The sequence below is a fragment of the Chinchilla lanigera genome, unplaced genomic scaffold, assembly GCF_000276665.1.
Source record: "Chinchilla lanigera isolate Chin_1 unplaced genomic scaffold, ChiLan1.0 scaffold00113, whole genome shotgun sequence".
Taxonomy (NCBI): Eukaryota; Metazoa; Chordata; class Mammalia; order Rodentia; family Chinchillidae; genus Chinchilla; species Chinchilla lanigera.
In genome coordinates, this window is record NW_004955514.1 from 1,606,011 (window position 1) to 1,623,755 (window position 17,745).

A 17,745-nucleotide genomic window follows, 5' to 3' on the forward strand; every position below is an offset into this window, starting at 1 on the left:
GCAAGTGACAGAATTTTCGTTCCTTCTTATGGCTGAATAATACTGCATTGTGTATGTGTACCACATTTTCTTTATCCATTCATCTGCTGATGGGCACCTAGGCTGGCTCTGTACTATGGCAATGGTTTATTGTCCTACACTAAACATGGGTATGCAGGTCCCTACAGTATGCTGACTTTGTTTTGGGTATATATCAAGGAGTGGTATAGCTGGATCAAATGGTAGCTCTACTTCTAGTTTTTGGGGAACCTCCTAACTGATTTCCATAGGTTGTGCTGACTTATACAATCCCATAAACTGTGTAGAAGCCTGTGTCGTCGTCGTGCCCCTCCCCTTGCCATTCCTCACCGGCATTTATTGTTTTTTGTGTCTTTGTCGCTAGCCATTCTGATGGGTGGCAGGATGGAGTCTCAGTGTAATTTTGATTTGCATTTCCCTAATTGTTGAGTATGTTTAACATGTTTTTGTACACTTACTGGACATTTGTACTTCAGTTCACTTGGCCATTTATTGATTGGGCTCTTGATTTTTTGATGTTAAGGTTTTTGAGTTCTTTATATATTGTAGATATTAATCCTCTGTCAGAAAAATAGGTGCCAAGGAGTTCCTCCCATCCTGTAGGTTGTCTCTTCACTTGGTTGGTTGTTTCTCTGATGTGCTAATTGTCTTTTCAAAAGGCTTTATTAGTATAGCCTTTGACCCACGTCTTTGTCCTGTATGGTGGTCTTTGTTCCTTTGTGCAGAGCCACACTTTCACCTGGTGGTGGTTTCTGTCTGACTCAGCTGTCTTAACATTGCAGTGCATGGGAGCATCTTTGTCTGCACACTGTGTTGTTGCCTTCATTTTAGAAAGAGTTTCTTTCTGAGATTCCAGCTTGTTGGCCATGTCCCTCCTTCTTGATTGGAAACATGCTTCCACCCTTACTTTTGCTCCTGTGGTGAAGATGTCTCTTCCCCTGCTTCTGAGATTGTGCTTTATCACTGGCTTCCAGCAGCTGACTGTGTGCCATGCTGTGGTGTGGTTTTCATTCACTGTGCTTGAGATTCATTGGAGTTATTGGATGTGTAAATTTAGTATCATCAAATTTGTAGAAATTTCATTTCTTTATTTAGCCCCCTCTTTTAGTTCTGGGAGTCCATAACCTATACGGCATATATCTTGATTTTTGTGTCACAAGCTTTGTTCACTTTTTAATTTCTCTCTGTGCTTCATTTTGAATTATTTTTATTTTTATTTTCTGTCTTCAGGCTTATCAATACTTTGCTCTCATCTGCTTTTTTTTTTTTTTTTTTTTTTTAAGACGGTCTCACTGTGCAGCTCACGGTGGCCTTGAACTCACTGTGTAGCCCAGGCTGGCTTTGAACTCATGGTAATCCTCTTGTCTCAGCCTCCCAAGTGCTGGGATTACAGGTGTGCGCCACCACGCCTGGCTTGCCCTTTATTTATTTATTTTTAAAAAATAATACATTGTTTTCCATTTCCATTTTCTTCTTTTTCACATCTCATTTCTTTCCTTGTCATGCTTACTTTTTAAAAATATTTTCTTGAACATATGGAGTGTATTTTTAATTGCCAGGTTTTAGATGCTTGACTGCTGATTGTGTCTTCTCTGTACTTTGGGTTCTGCTTCTGTTGATTGACTTTTCTCCCATGTTTCAGGTCATAATTTATATTTTGGGTTTTGTTATTAGATGCTGGACATTGTGAATTTTATGGTGAATGCTAGATCTGTATTTTAAATTTTGTCTGACTTGGACAAAGGATGTGTGCAATATGATTTGTATAAGATGAGTGCTGTCAAGTGCCACTGTTATCCTGTGCCTAATTCTAAGACTTGCCTCCATCTCTTGTCACTGGGAAACGTCACTTTCGCAGTTCTTGGCTGCTCTTCGGAGTGCCGTGTGTGTGAGCCGTCATTGTAGGTACTGGTGTACGTGGTGAGCAGAGGAAGAATTTCCTGCCTGCATGGGACTTGTGTTGCAGTGTTGAAGACAGATTTAAAAGCCGGAAAGCAAGAAGAAGCAGGATTTCAGATAGCATTTTGTGCTAGAAGAGCTTAAGGTGGTTGGTTGCTTTGTCAAGCAGAGTTTGGCCAGCAGATAGGTGCATCACACCTGCAATTAAACTGGGACTTTTTTTTTTTTTTTTTTTTTTGAGGTCCTGGGGCTCAAACCCAGGGCCTCACACTCACACATTCTAGGCAAGCACTCTACTACTGAGCTACATCTCCAACCCTTTTATTTTTATTTATTTATTTTATTTTGGTACCGGGAATCAAACTCAGGACCTTGCGCTTGCCAGGCAGGCACTTTTGCCGCTGAGCTAAATCCCCGGCCCTCCAGCCCTTTTATAAAAATTCAGTTTTATTTATCTCACTAAACTGCCCAGGCTGCCCTCTCACTTGGGATACTCCTATCTTGGCCTCTCCAGGAGCTGGAATTACACTTGTGTGCCACCGTGTCCCAGTCTGGCTCATCTTAACCTAATGAAACTGTAACTTGTGACAGGGCTCAGCCCCCCAGATCTGTGAAGGGAATGCTAAAGAACACAGTCCCTTTGGCGTGGCTGCAAGCTATGCAGAGGGTGTGATCAGGACCCCAGGGCCCCTGGATTGCTGCAGGCCAGGTTAGGTGCTGGCTGCTCGATGGCGAGTCCATGCTGCCCAGTCCCTACTGGGAGGACAGAGGCCCTCAGTGGCTGGAGCTGGGCAGACCCAATTCCTCAGTGTCCTTCTAGTGCTCTCTGCCTCCCGCCAGCAGAGGAGAAACATGTCCCTTCATCATAGAGTATGGTCGTCATGGGTGTGGGGTCAAGAGGAAAAGAAAATCGGTAACTGACTCCACCATCCTCCCTGAGTGGGGGCTGTTTCTGCTCAGGCATCACTGCTGGAGCTCTCCTTCTTCCCGTGTGTCAGAAACTGTCCAGAGATGAGTGGATGAGTGCTCTGGGCAAGGGGAGCAAATGGCAGGGATATAAACACAACGCTGTGCTCCAGTCAGCCTTGGAGACTCGATGGGAAGCGCAGGGTTTAGTTAGAAATTGTGTGAGGAGGGCAGATTTCATGCACAGGAGCCTGATGAGCTCACTCTGACTGCTTGGGAGTGGGTCGCAAGTGGGTGGCGTGGGAATAGGGCTCCACAAGAGGCCGAGTGTTTGCCAGAAGAGAGGTGCTGGGCTAGAAGGGGACATTGGGAGGGCTGGAGGAGCTGACCCCACAGCCTTTCAGTCACTTGGTGTTGGAATTGTCTCATTTTCAGGTGTTCAAGTCCAGTCCGCATAAAAACTTGACTGTCACAGCTATTCGAACACCTTCTTGAGGTGTAGGAAGTAATGTCTCAAATTGCCAGGATGCAGGGTGCTCTGGGGTGTGGAGAAGGGCTCTGGAAAGGAGGAGTTGCTGCCCTGTCTGTGGTTCTGTTGGGCTGACTGGGGCCTATGGTGGTCGCACATTGTTGACCTTACCTGCAAAGGCTGTGTCTGGGCTGCTGTGACAGAGTCCCAAAGCCGAGCAGGTTATAGCAGCAAGTGGAGGCCACTGTGGTCCTGGTGTGTAGCTGGCCCCTCCTGGCCCATTCCGGGTGGGCTGTTCCACCGCAGCACAGCTCCTGGCCTCCCATGTGCTGTCTGCTGGGTAGCTTTCAGCCCTACTGCCCCAGAGGCCTCAAGTGTCAAGTCAGTGTGCATGCCAGTCGGCTGTGAGAGGTCCTGGGCTGGGTTTCCGCAGTAGACGGGGTGGTGCTGCAGGTAACGTGTGCACAGCCCAGGCGGGAAGCGGGGGAGATCATGCAGTCCTGTGGACACAAGTGAGGTCCCTTTGGAAGCTTGTCCCATGGCTGCACTTCTCATGCTGTCAGCTGTCAGGGGTGGGGTCAGAGCTGGCTGCCCCCGGGAGGGGTATATTCCCCAGCACCCAGCTCTACGTAACTCGTCGTTCTCAGGCCCCGTCACTTGGGGACCAGGGCCGGGCTCTCTGCGTGACTGGGAGGAGGCAGGTGGGTGGCCTGGGTTGTGTCTGTTCTCTGCAGCAGTGCTTGCACACCCTTTCTGTCCTGGGGTGTGGGCAGCATCACTGGCTGACTCTGCTGCTTCCATGCATCCTTGTCCAAGGAGTTTTTCCCACATGGCTTTCTCCAGTCACAGTGAGGAGCGTGGATTGTTGGGCCCCCAGAACAAAGAGGTGTTACCCTCAGCTGCTGGAACCTGGGCTCAGAGTGGCTGCAGGCTTTCACTCTGCCACCTGCAGATATGTGTGCTTCACCTTCCAGAGGTGGCTACTGGAATGGTTGTCACATGTGCCGATTAAAGAACAAAAGAAATACATTGAACGTCATCCTGTGATTATGTTGTAAACCATGGGAAGGTTTAAAAAACGCACTGGTTCTAAATAAATGTTTTTATTTTAAAGAGAAAAAAAACCAAAATTTCAAAACAGTAGGAGGATAACAATGCTTAATACATTGCATATTGTTATCTTTAAATTAGTTACTCAGAGTATGGTGCCAATTATTTTATTTTCAGTGTCTTAAGTTTTAATTTTTTTCTAAAAAGCATTTTCTGAACAGTTAATACAAAATTGATGCGATGAACATTTGGGTTTAACTGGTCTGTTACATTCTGTTTTTAAAAGCAGGGCCAAGATTTCCTTCTTCACTCGCCACTTGGGGGCACCCAGCCTGATACCAGCAGCACTGGGAGGTTGCCTCTGGGTGCACAGACGCTGCCCTCCACAGGGCTGAGCCCCGCACCCTCGGATGCCCCCTGCTCATGTGAGGCCTGCAGTGAGCGCAGGTATGTGCCATATGGACCGTGCCAAGCAAGCTGGGCCATGGGGATGTCCCAGAACATGTTGGGCTGGAATAGGAAACTGGGCTCTTTTTAAACAACAACAAACTTTTGAGCCACTCCTGAGAGGGAGACAGTGGCCTGGCCATTACCAGGAAGACCACATAAGTAGAGTAACACTAGGACTTCTGTCCTTCAGGGACTAACACTAGGATGGTCAGCATAGTGATGAGACTCTGAGAGGAGCATCAGTGACAGAGAGAGGGTGGTGAGGCAGGCAACGAGCTCCACCCTGCCAGGGGACACCAGAAAGGGCAAAGAAAGGCACAGGCCCTGCGGGGGGCGGAGGTCAGCTGGCCGGCCAAGCGTAACTCGCCTTTGCTGTGTCGCAGAGAAGTTTCAGCGGAGACAGACCGGGAACCTCAGCAGCTGCAGAACTACTGGTCTGAAGTACGCTACATGGTCCGCTGCATATACCGCCAGGCGGGAACCCCACTGGCAGATGACCAAGACCAGTCCTTGGTGCCCGACAAGGAGGGCGTGAAGGAGCTCGTGGATAGGTACACACTCCCCTCTGTGGCCTGGCTCTGTCTGAATCCTGCCCTTTCCTACTACTCCTGGAACCTCTGCTTGTGGGTGGGCTTTGGCTGCAGCCCTGAGTGGCGCTTGGCTGGGCAGACTCAGCTCTGGGTGGGTCAGAGCTTAGCAAACAGTTGCCCAGAGGGAGCCTTCTGGTTAGAGCTGCAGTCTTCCAGTTCTAATGACATGAGATGACTATCATGTCTTCGTGCTAAGACTGATGGTAATACCTACCTGCTTGCCCGAGTCCTAGCTATGCCAAAGGCAGTGCTAAGTACCTTCATAGGCACCCTTGGGTTTTTCAGCTCTGGGAGGAAGGCTGAGTACTGCCCTTTCCTGAGTGCTGTGAGGCTGGTACCTGGTCAGGGGCCCACAACATATGGGTGCAGGGCAGCTGAAGCCTGTGGGGCTGCCTCTCACACAGGAGTGGCTCTCAACCCCCATCTGTTCTTCAGCAGGTACCTTGTGTCCAGGAACTTACAGAAGGTGAGGTGGGCACCACCTCTGTTCTTCCTTAGTGTTTGAGTGTACCGTTGTTTTCTGATTTTCAGTGTTCCAAATAAAAGTAACAAATTTGACCTGGATGAGCATTTCATGGGTCCATTCTCATTTTGATTTCTTTCTGTCTCATGTTTTGAATGCACACTTTGCAGGCTTTTGAACTTAAATTTGCTATCACAGTGGTTTTTGTTCTGGAAGCAGCAAGGTGATAGGTAGTGGGTTATGTTACCTTGAAATCAGTGTGTCACCATGAGCCACTGGTATTGTGTGAGACAGTTCTGGGTGGTATGTGCCTTTTCTGGAAGGTAGATTTTGTAGTGAATGCTAGGAAAAACTATGTAACCCTCACATCAAACCCATGACTTAGCAGAATATTAATGCCACATGTTGGGTCTGTTGGAGTAGCATCCTGTACATGGTTAGTGCCAGTGTTTGCTGTGTGTTCGCTGAACAAGCAAGTGAACGAATTGCTGCGGCATGTTTAGCATTTTCATTCCCCTTATGTAGGTTCTAAGAAAGTGTTTACCCAAGTACCACGTGGTTATTTTCTTAAATTTGTAAAATACTGAAATGGACAAAGAAATAAAATGCATGTAATCTTAGCCTTGCTAAGAGATCTAAGGAGATGTCCAGTCTACTTGTGAGTTGATTATTCCTAGGTTGTTTGAGTCCTCTATGTCTTTCCTTTAAAACAGATGAAACACATTCTGTTTCAGGGATGCTTTCTTATATTAGTAACTTTAAAAAATGATGGTCATGCTACAGCAATTAAGATATCTATTTGAACTATAGCAGCCATAGGTCCTTCTGGCTCAGTCTCCTAAAGAGTAGCTGGGATTACTGGCATGTGCCACCATGCCTGCCAACTATTTTCCTAACCACATTTTATATAAGACTTCCCATATTCCATTGCACGATTTTACTTGACTCTTGTTTTTTGACTACCTAGTAGCATGCTAATTTTAAAGTGGAATGGGTGACCCTGCAAGTTCTTTTGGTAGAATGTACTATAGAAGATGCTAAGAGGCAGAGTTCACTGGTTCCTGGTAGTGCGTAACTGTAGACACCTGGCTGTTGCATCCATGGTCCAGGGCTTCCATCTAGAGGCATTTTGGAGGTGCACAGTGAAAAGAAGTGGTAGCATCCATGCACAGTAATAGCTGAAGGGTGCAGGACGTGGTTTTGTTTTGTTTTGTTTTATTTTATTTTGTGAAAGGGTCTCACTATGTAGGGCAGGCTGGCCTTGAACTCAAGGCGATTCTCTTGCCTCAGCTTCCCGGGTGCTAGGATTACAGGGTGTGCCACTGCCACCCAACAGGACTAGTCTTAAAAAGTGGATCCCCTCCACATGTGGAAAGAAGTTCATGGCAGTGTTCATTGCCATTGTGGTTAGTGGTGGGCATTTGTATTTTTCCCTTCAACTAATTGTATTTTATACATTTTTATTATTCTTTAGTTGGGATAATTTAAAAATAGGGGAAGTTGTGTCTGACATGTCCTCTAATCATAAAAATAGCACAAGCCCATTTGTATCCTATACCGAATTGCTAGAAAAGACTGTACCTATTAAATGTGTAACGACCTTTCAGAAAGGATTGGCCTCTCTGGGCGTGGTGGTCTGTAATCCCAGCACTTTGGGAGGCTACAGCAAGCGGGCTGCAAGTTAAGAGTCCCTGTGGCACACGCAGCTGGGGCCCACTTGGAGGTGTACTGGGACAGTCCGCTGCCTGCTGATTGTGTGAGCTCAGAGCCCTCCCCAGCCTGGGTGGGTTTGGGTGTCTGTGTTTGGGCAGTGGCAGGAAGCCAAGTCTCCATGTGGGCTGGCTGAGTGAATACACACGTGTAAATGGACTGTCCATTTTGACTGTGCTGTCCGTGCCTGGCTTCGTCATCTGCCAAGGGAGTGAGTGACCTGGTGCCTCTGCCAGGTCAGCGCGAAGAAGATAACTGCTGTGGTTGCCAAGTGGATGTCTGCGGAAAGACTTCAGAAGAGATGATCACTGATGTCAGAGTTGTCCGGCCGTAGGCCCTAGGTGAACAGTCTATAGCTGAGTGGTGACTGTCTCTCTGCAGGCTCTGTGAGAGAGACCCCTACCAGCTGTACCAGCGGTTGGAGCAGCAGGCCCGGGAGTATGTGCTAGAGATGAAGGTCCGCTTGCTCCGACAGCTGTCGTCAGCAGCAAAGGCCAAGGCCCCGTCTGGCTTGCAGGGTCCGCCACAGGCTCACCACTTCATCTCCCTCCTGCTCGAGGAGTATGGGGCCCTCTGCCAGGCAGCGCGCTCCATCAGCACGTTCCTCGGCACTCTGGTAAGAGACAGCCACCTCTTTCCTGCCTGGTGTGGGGAAGGCAAACTAGCGAGCAGCAGTGTGTGGCCGGAGGGAGTGTCATGCCCGCTGTGCACTGGTACAGGCCCTCTGCAGGGTCAACTAAGGGTAATTCTCAGGACTTTGCCACCAGAAAGCAACTTACCTGGAGTGTGGTGTTTCCACCATGACTTTGATTTGATAAGTGGTACTTCAGTGGACTCTAGTTTTAAATGCTTTGTAGTCATCAGACTATTATTTTTAGTTCTAGGGATTAAATTCATGCTAGGCTATTGCTGTATACCACTGAGCTATATCCCTAGCCCAAGTTCTTCCTTTGAGACAGAGTTTCACTGTATTTCCCAGGCTGAGCTTGAACTTGTGATCCTCTTGCCTCAGCATCCCAGGAGGCTGAGATTACAGGTGTGTGCTACCACTCCCAGCTCCAGCCCTTTACAGTTTAGAGATAATCTCACAGAGTTGCCCAGACTGGCCACAAACTTGTGATCCTTCTGCCTCTGCCTCCCATGTACAACTGGGCTTAGAGGTGTGTGCCACTACGCCTGCTTTAAACTAACATTGTGAAACAGATAGAGTAACCATTGGTTCCCAAGATTTTAAGTATAATGATCTTCATGTGATTCTAAAGTTGATGGGCTTCTCCAGAAAAATTGCCTTACTTGCCACTTGGCAGTCACTACAGGGGTCCTAGAAAAAATTAGCCAGGTATGCTGATATGCACCTATATTCCTAGTTATCCAGGAGGCTGAGGCAGAAAGATTCCCAAGTTCCGACCCTGTCTCAAATTAAGAAACTGGCTATGGATGTTCCTCAGTTAAAAGTTCTGAGTTTAGTCTCTGACCACCACACCCCCGCCACAAAAACCTAGAAATAAAAATGTGTAACTTGTTTAAAAAAATTCTAGCAGGTTAATGGAGTAGGAAGCTGAGAAGAGAATTGGTGGAGCTCTGTAGGATGTAGCCCCAGTAAGAAGGGGCCATCTTAAGAGAAACATGGAGAATACTGAGGAGTCTCGTGCCCACTAGGGAGAGCGCAGGAGGAAAATGAAACTCAGGCCAGGGGTGGTGGCTGCAAGTCCTGCTAGGAATCCACTGCAGAGGCATCTGGAGTGCTGGTGCTTCCAAAGCCTGCCCCAGGTCATCAGATGGTGCCCATGACTTTGTGTGCATTTGTTAGGGAAATGAACGTTCCCTTGCCAGAGTCACACTAGTGGAGAAACTGTTTGCATCTATCAGATGGAAGACTGCTCAAGACAGATGAGAACAGTACTGTCTCTTGCTAGCAGAAGATTTGTATGCATCAAAGTTGTTTGAAATGTAGGATTTTCATTACATCTTGAAAGCTTAGTTGTAAGAAATCACAGTCAAATATATTATTTCTTTCTGTTCCTTCACCTGTGTGCACCTGCTTTCCTCGTTTGTGTGGGTTTATGTAAGTGGCAGATGAGGTGGAGACCCAGGCTACTCCATGTCAGAGTTCAGATTCAGTGAGTGCCTTGGGACCTCTCAAAACAGAATGTTCTAGGCCTGTGTAGAGGGCTGCAGCGAGTGGAGGGAATCCTCCTGGGAAATGTTCTGTCACCATCAATTCACTACATTTTGTTTATTTTTTTTTAAACTAGGAAAATGAGCACTTGAAAAAGTTCCAGGTGACATGGGAACTGCATAATAAGCACCTGTTTGAAAATCTGGTCTTTTCGGAGCCCCTTCTCCAGAGCAACTTGCCAGCACTGGTGTCACAGATCAGGTATTTGGTCTCAGCCCATGTGCGTTCTGCATCATGACAACCCATCTTTGTGGGCCAGGGTGTGTGCAGCTGAAGACCACTGAGTGTGACAGTTCTTGCAGGAAAAACACCAGGGCCTAGGGGAAAAGATAGTGGGGAGAAAACTCAACGTCTGAAGAATCACATAATAAAAACTTAGAAATACTAAAATAGTATAAATGTTGCTAAGACTGGATAGTGCACATTCCTCATAAAAAGGAAAGCCGTGGTAAATGGAGCACTGCAACTCTACAGGACTTGTGCTTGGCCAGGTAGGCAGGGAGAATAGGGGAGATGGGCACAGATCGGGGGTGCCAGGGATGCTGAAACCTGCTTTAGTTTCTTTTAAATATTGCCTGCACACCCCAGTTCTCCGTTAAACCTCATTTGTCTTCCCCTGTGGCGTGTCCTCATGGTGGGAGGCTGGATTCTGTCCTTTCACCAAGGCAGGTGTGCACGTGCAGAGCTCACTCGTGGGCATTTGCTGGGGGTGGCCTGGGGTAGACCTGTGCTGGGGCAGGCTGCCCTCCTTCCTCTGATTTCACTCAGTAGAGTGAGACCCCACTAAGCTCACAGATGTGTCCATTTCCTTATAGACAGACATAGCTTGACAGCGGTCTCCATTTAGCCATACTGAAACAGAGTGGCAAGTAAGTAATACATTATCATTATCTAGTGGTGATTATTAATCTCTTTGACTTACCACTAGTTGTGTTTTTTTCCCTTCTGAAATCCATGTATTGACCCAGTTGTTGTTTTATAGAGTCACGAATCTATTGGAGGGGATCCTCATCGTGCCCCCTTTACACTCTCATCTCTAGAGGAGTAGCTTCAGAGCAGGCTGGTGAGAGGGGTTGGCAGCGAAGAGGTTAGGTGAGGGCTTGGGCAAGAGCGACACAGGGCAGCTTTGCACCTTCCCCTTCTGGTGCTTCTCGGTGCCCTTTCCCTTTCGTGCCGTGTCCACTGTGTGAGAGCATGCAGTTCTCATGCAGGTCCATGCAGCATGAGTGACTCTGGCCAAGGCCGAGGGCTCACAAGAGGGTTGGAAGTCATGGATTGAAATGAAGAGCTGACTTTCCTCCTAGCTGGGGTTCGTGTCACCCCTGCAGGGGTCTGGTTTGGCTGTCATCCACTTTGGGAGGCTGGCAGAAACATGAAGGCAGGGCAGAGTTCTGTGTTTTTGCACATTCGACTGTTTCTCAGTGTCAGTAATGGTTAGACTTCACAGAGCAGTGTCTTTGGGTCTTGACTGTTCTTCTGGGGTTCACGCTGCAGCATTGCTTTCCAGCCCAGGGTCGGATGAGGAACAGGGACAGATGTTCCTGCTTCAGCTTCCCAAGTACCCAGATTTGCAATAGTGTGCTGCTGTACTCAGCTTAAATTTTACAAATTATGTTGAAATACATGTAACATAAAATTTGCCATTTTCGTCATATTAAGTATATAATCTAGTAGCATTACATACAGTCATCTCTACAATTTCTGTAGGCATCTAACAGTAGTAACTCCTGTCTGCTCCTCCTTTTCCTCTGTCTTTTGAGAGGCTTTCATCTGCAGTACCTCTACCACACACCCATGCTCAGCCACCACCACCCCTTTTGATAATATGGTTAGGAGCCTGGGCTGCTTGTCCTGCAGAGGTGCAGCAGCCTGGCTCCTCCCTGAGTGTGCACATGCAGGAGGCACAGTGCGCCACCAGGAATCTCCAGGCCCCTGTCTGCTCTGTCCTCTGTGGCTTGATGTGATCCATGTTCTGTAAGTCAGAGGAATGGTGCACTGGATTTTGATGGGGTGACTTGTGGGGAGCGGCCTGGCTTGGATTACGCAGAAGTGGCATTTAAAGGAGGAGTGGGAATCAGTTATGGGAAGAGCAAGTCAGTGGCAGCAGGAGTCAGGAGAAAGCCCGATGTCATGGCTGCAGCAAGGCAAGACACGCACTGTGCTCGCAAGCTTGGGTGCAGAGGCAGACATGAGGTGTCACTGGAGCCATGCCCTGAAGTTTCGTTAACTGAGAGGCAGAAAGCATGTAGAAGATGTGGTAGTTTCCTATCGTTGTGACAGAACACAGAAAATCCACTTACAAAGAGGGGAGATTTATTCTGGCTCATGGTTTCAGAGGTTTCATCGATGGCTTTTGGCCTGGGGCCTGGGATGGCGCCATCCAGCTTGGTTGGGTGCATGGCAAAGTAAAGCCACTCACCTCATGGTGCTGGGAAGCTAATTGGGGAAGGGGCCGGGCTGAGGCCTGTCCTTTGAAGACAAGCCCCAGTGACCTGTTTCCTCCCCATGGGCCCCACCTCCTAGCACTCTCCTCATCTCCAGTGCCCCATTAAGTCATGACCCCATGGTGGCTAATCCATTGATGTGGCCCAATCCCACGGGATCCAGTCATTCCCCACAGCCCCAACAGTGCACCTTTAGGGACACTGCATATCCAAACCAGAACAGGAGGGCAGCCTGGGTGTTGGGAGTGGCCCTGGGCACTGTGCATGTTAGTTTTGTCCTGTCCATTTTATTTCAAATAAAACATCAAAAATCAGAGAGAAAGAGGTACTAAAAGTGCTTCATACACATTTTTCCCATATGTCCACACACAGTTTTAAGCAGGGCAGAGTTGTATGTTACGTAACATGGGCAAGTTTCCATTTCAGAACTACACATGTGAATGTGTGTATGTGTTGTGTGTGTATATGGGAAGGAGTAGGTACAGTGTAACATTTGTAGGGAGTACCTCGTTACCTTGTGTCCCTTCATCTAAATGTCCCATGATGTTTTTATTGCTCTGCTGTGGGTTTTTAATGTAAACAGTCCTAATTTCTAACCTGCATGTAATCTTAATATGTGTCTTTGATTCTGAGTAAGTCAAGATGTCTTCATTTTGTTTTTTTTTTGTTTTTCTCCGGTACCGGGAACCGAACTCACGACCTTGCGCTTGCCAGGCAGGCGCTTTTGCCGCTGAGCTAAATCCCCAGCCCCTTCATTTTGTTTTGTTTTGTTTTGTTTTTGTCTTTCTTTTTTTTTTTTAAATTTTTTAAAATTTTTTTGTTTTTTTTTTCTGGTACCAGGGATCAAACTCACGACCTTGTGCTTGCGGGGCAGCACCTGTGCTGCTGAGCTAAATCCCCAGCCCTGCTTTTTGTCTTTTTGAGACAGGGTCTCACTATGCAGTTCAGGCTTGCCTTGAGCTCACTTTGTAACCCAGGCTGGCGTCAAACTCACAAAGATTCTCTTGCCTCAGCCTCCCGAGTGCTGGGATTACAGGTGTGCACCACCATGCCCGGCGAGATGTCTTCATTTTGCTTGACATATTGATGTATATAGATATTGAGGAAATGAAATTTTTTTTTGGTCTTTTGGAGACAGGGTTTCACTGTGTAAATCAGGCTGGCCTTGGACTCACTGTGTAGCTCAGACGGGCCTTGAACTCATGGTAATCTTCCTGCTTCAGCCTCCTGAGTGCTGGGATTACAGCACTCAGCACCACCATTCCTGGCGAGCAAATACATTTTTTAATGTAATCTGTGACCCCTCACACCTCTTGCGCTCCCACATTCCCTCGTCACCCTGGTCCCACCTTCTCCTCTCTTCCAAGCTGCCCCTTGTTCTGTTTTTTTCTCTTTTAGAAACCTGCATTTTTTTCTCATGTCCACCTGTGTGTGTCTTCGGTTTCCTATTTGTTTTCTCATTTCCCATTTTACTATCTTAATACAGTATAACTGTATCTCTGCAGTTGAGTCAGCATTTTCTGTTTTATTTTATTTGAAAACCATGTCCCAACTTTTTGTTTCTCATTACATGTCTTCTCTGGGTCATTGTGTTTTTATTAGGAAAGGATAGCATACACCCTGCGTGTAGTAACCTGTATCACAAGGCCTTAAACAACAGTGTTGTTCCCTGCTGATTGGTTTTCCTGGGCATCATGTTTCGGGCATCACCTTTCTTTTATGTGAGGTTTTCTGGGGAGTGCTTGCACACATAGCTTCAGTCCCTTGCAGCAGCCCTGCTATGGTACAGAGCAGCATCCTGTAGGTCATGGAACAGGTGCACTGACACAGCTAGACAGTAGCCACAGGAAGAAACCACTCCCATCTGGCTGGGAGCATATGGCTCAGGGCCTTCCTCCTCCTAGGCTGGGAACCACTACGCACGACACCTGCAATGAGGACACGTACAGCACCTTGCTGCAGAGATACCAGCGCTCTGAGGAGGAGCTGCACAGGGTCGCCGAGGAATGGCTAGAGTGCCAGAAGCGGATTGACGCCTATGTAGATGAGCAGGTGGGTGCTGTGCATGTGCCAAGGCTCTGGAAACCAGTCGCAGCACAGTCAGCCTTCCTGGCTGGGCCTTGCTGTTGCATGGTGACTGCAGTTGGTGGGTTCACCTTGCCAGATCATACGTACTATCACAAACGCTGTTCTCATTTAGGGACGCTGGCAAGCTGCCAGGCTGTGTAGTTCCGGGATCCCTGTTCAGAGTCCATTCTGTCTGTCTTGGGCAGTCTCTGAGGGACCACAGATGTACATACAGCTCCAAGGGCTGGTGGCCAGAGGCTCTGTTGAGGAGGGACTTCTTTCCTGCCCTGCCTCTTTCTTTGAGAGCCTCTGGCAGGTGGGCAAGGCAGGCCTGTGAGTGGCAGGAAAGGAGAAACCCAGAACTCTGTCGTGCTTTTGAGACTTGGTGGTGGAAACAGAGCTGTGCTGGCCTGTGTGTCATGAGATCCTGGATCTCTGGCATCCCTTGACACGGGCATCCATGTCTGAACACTGAGCTTTAGGAGGAGGGGAGTGTAGCCTGGTCACTGAGTTGAGAGCCTCAGACTATGCTTTGTATTCATAGGTCGGTGGTCTCACTGCTGTATCGGCACTGTGGCTGCACACAGTCTTCGGTGTAGAACTTGGCAAATTCTGCCTGTATTCTCTGTTGTGCTGCTTTTAACCTTCTCAAGTTGAGAGTTCCACCTGTCCCATTAGGGAATCAGTGCTGCCAAGCTTGTCGTAGGGCAGGTGGCCCCCAGGACCTGGTGTTTCTTGTGTGTCCTGCTGTTAGGCAGTGGCCTCTCTTTCTGCTGCCCTTGGCTGCTGGTAGGTTTGCAGGAGTATGGGTTGGTTGTGTTTAATTCAGAGTGGGTGTGTCCCTGAATGATCTTTTGTCTGGTTGTGTAACTGGAGACCTATTCTCCAGCTTGCCAGTGTCAGCGGCTTTCTTGGCTCAGGCTACTATGAAAGCGGATGTTCCCAAGCTGCTCTGCTGAATGCAGTTTGCGGATGCTGGGTCAGGTCGGGCAGCGTGCAGCTGCCCGTGGCTTGCCTGTGTGATGGTGGTGGAGCTTCCATCCTCAGCCTCCCTTGAGCCTCAGCCACAGGCCCTGACCGTCCAGATTGCTGGCAGCCCTGGCACATAGAGGCAGCAGCAGAGAAGGCGTGAGAGCTGCTCTCCCTTCCGCCGCCTTCCTGAGCAGCCTGCTGTCGAGAGACTGCTGTTGGATTGGAGTTTGCTGTTCCGGCAGAGACAAGAAGCTGGAAGGGGAGGGGAGGCCAAGGCTGGGGTGTCAGCTCAGCATCTGCCCCAGTGAGTGTGTGGCCATGGCAGTGTGGGGCAGCCTGGCTTTTGGTCCATGGCAGTGGACCCTAACCCTAGGCTGCAGTTCTGCAGCTGCCCTGAAATCCCTACGGAAGCTTCTCCCCTCCCCGGGGCTCACGAGTCACATTAGATACTTAATTTTGCATGAGTCTTCGTGTTTTACAATCCCTGGTACCTGTTTTTGGTGTTACTTTGAAGAAAAGCAGGATTGCTGTAAATGGTTCCTGTGCAGTGGATTGTAGCACAGCAAGCTGGCTGTGCGTCACAGCTGAGCAAGGTGGTTTATTAGGACTGTCAGGGTCAGGGACAGGCAGTGAGAGGTTGTGTTTTACAGTGTTGAGCCATGGGTACCCTGTGAAGGACAGAAGTGTAGGAGACTATGTGTGTGAGTCAGCATTCTGTTGCTGTGACGAAATACCTCAGATCACAAAAGAAGAAATCACTTTTTTTATTCTGGTTTCAGAGCTTTTGGTCCACGTTCCCTTGGCTGATGTTTTGGACCTGTGGTGACACAGTACATCGTGGCCTGAATGCAGGGTACAGGAGGTCCGTTCAATTCATGGTGGCTGGTAATCAGGGAGAGAGGAAAGAGCCAGGTTCCAGTCTCCCCCTTGAGGGGACCTTTTACCTCAAAATGACCTAGCTTCCTCCACGAGGCCCCACCGCCTCCTGAGAGCACCATGGGCTGGCTACAGCCTTTCCACTTGACCTCTGCAGGATGTTCAGGACCAGACCACAGCACTGAGCTCAGTCTCTTCCTGACTGAAGCTTGTCACAAGGGCTCAAGTGCATGTGGAAAGAAGCTGAGGAGCTGGAGGGGCTCTAGGGAACATAGTGGTGTTAGCACGTCTGTGCCCCTCAACCCACAGGGCTGGAGTTCCAGTCAGGAGGAGCTGTGGGGTTTAGACTTACCAAAAATGGGGTGGCCATAGTAGATAGAATTCTGGTTTTAGAAATTCTTTCTTACTAACTAAACAAGAAGGTGCCCCCATGTCAACCCTTAGGAAGAAGGGAATTTCCTCCTTGCTAAGACTCAAGACTCCTTTGGGAGTAGCAACCTCTTGTTGCCTGTGTTTAGCTTCACTTAGGAACTCAGTATGCATTGTTACTGCTGCTGTGCTGCTGAAAATCGGGGTATGTGAAAGTAGCCAATAGCAATGTACATATTTTCTCTTGGGAAAAGAGTACAGTTTTGCTTAAAAAGTCCAGGCCCAGCACCAGGAGCCTTACACATTTCCCCTGAAAGTTTGATGTTCACCATTTAGCCTTTTGAATTCAGACTTTTTTAGCAAGTAAAAAAAAAGCTTACTGTGATTTCTAGGTTATTTTAAAAGAAGAAGCAGAGATAGGTGTCAAATTGTGTTTGTTTATTTTTTCCTTTTTGAGACGGGGTCTCATTATGCAGTTTAGGCTGGCCTTGAGCACACTTTGTAGCTCAGGGTGGTCTCGAACTCTCAACAATCCTTCTGCCTCAGCCTCCCAAGTGCGTGCGCCACCACGCCTGGCATAGATGTTAAATTGATTGTATGATTTATCTTTTATTTCTTTACGACACAAGACATTAAGTGTTAGAAATATTGTTGGCATTCTTGGAATTAAACCTTATAAGCACATGATATACTGTTCTTTAATCCACTCTTAATTTGCTGATATTTCATTTAGGACTTCTGTGTTTTTTTCTAAGGTATGATTGAGCTGAGTTTTAGTCTTTGTGTTTTACCTGTTTTATGTGGAGATCATGGAAGCTTCATAGAATGAATTAAGAGATTGTTTTTTCAATTTTTTTTTTTTATTAAGTTTATTGGTATGTTTTAAGTATACATAATGATCACATTCATCATAGGGAATTTGTTCCTATACACGATAGATCTTTTTTTTTTTTCCCCTTTCCCCCACCCTGTCTTCAACCTCTTCAGTTCTCTGAAATAGTTTAAATATTCTATTCCAAAAAGGGTGAGCTAGAGCCTGCCATTCCTTTGAAACTTCAATGTCTGATCATGTTTGCAGGGAGCAAGAACAAGGAAGATACAGCTACTGTCTTTCAACCTGTGTTATGTTTATTAGTCTGTTTCACATTTCCTTCTACTTCTTGAAGTACATTGAGCTTTACACATTGATTTTTGCATAGGAAAGTTGTGTACATCCTCTGGACAGTCGTGAGCTCGTAGGTCCAGGGCTGGGGAAGAGCATGTGAATGGATGCTGGACCGGAT

The 17,745-nt window shown here is 47.7% G+C and overlaps 1 protein-coding gene across 4 annotated transcripts in view; it reads left to right on the forward strand.

Annotated features, from left to right (window-relative positions):
• The window catches only part of Fam193a (family with sequence similarity 193, member A), an 83,411-nt gene that overhangs the window by 17,129 nt on the left and 48,537 nt on the right, over positions 1-17,745 (forward strand). For 3 of the 4 annotated variants that reach the window (XR_264493.2, XM_005408737.2, XM_013506798.1), the window contains exons 2-6: positions 4,629-4,789; positions 5,176-5,343; positions 7,937-8,171; positions 9,811-9,935; positions 14,083-14,230. Coding sequence is in view for 3 of the 4 variants with exons in the window: in XM_005408737.2 (XP_005408794.1) it covers positions 4,629-4,789; positions 5,176-5,343; positions 7,937-8,171; positions 9,811-9,935; positions 14,083-14,230 (837 nt within the window). In the remaining variant the exon portion in view is untranslated. The remainder of the gene's footprint in view (positions 1-4,628; positions 4,790-5,175; positions 5,344-7,936; positions 8,172-9,810; positions 9,936-14,082; positions 14,231-17,745) is intronic. The other variant, XM_013506797.1, reaches the window with a different exon arrangement.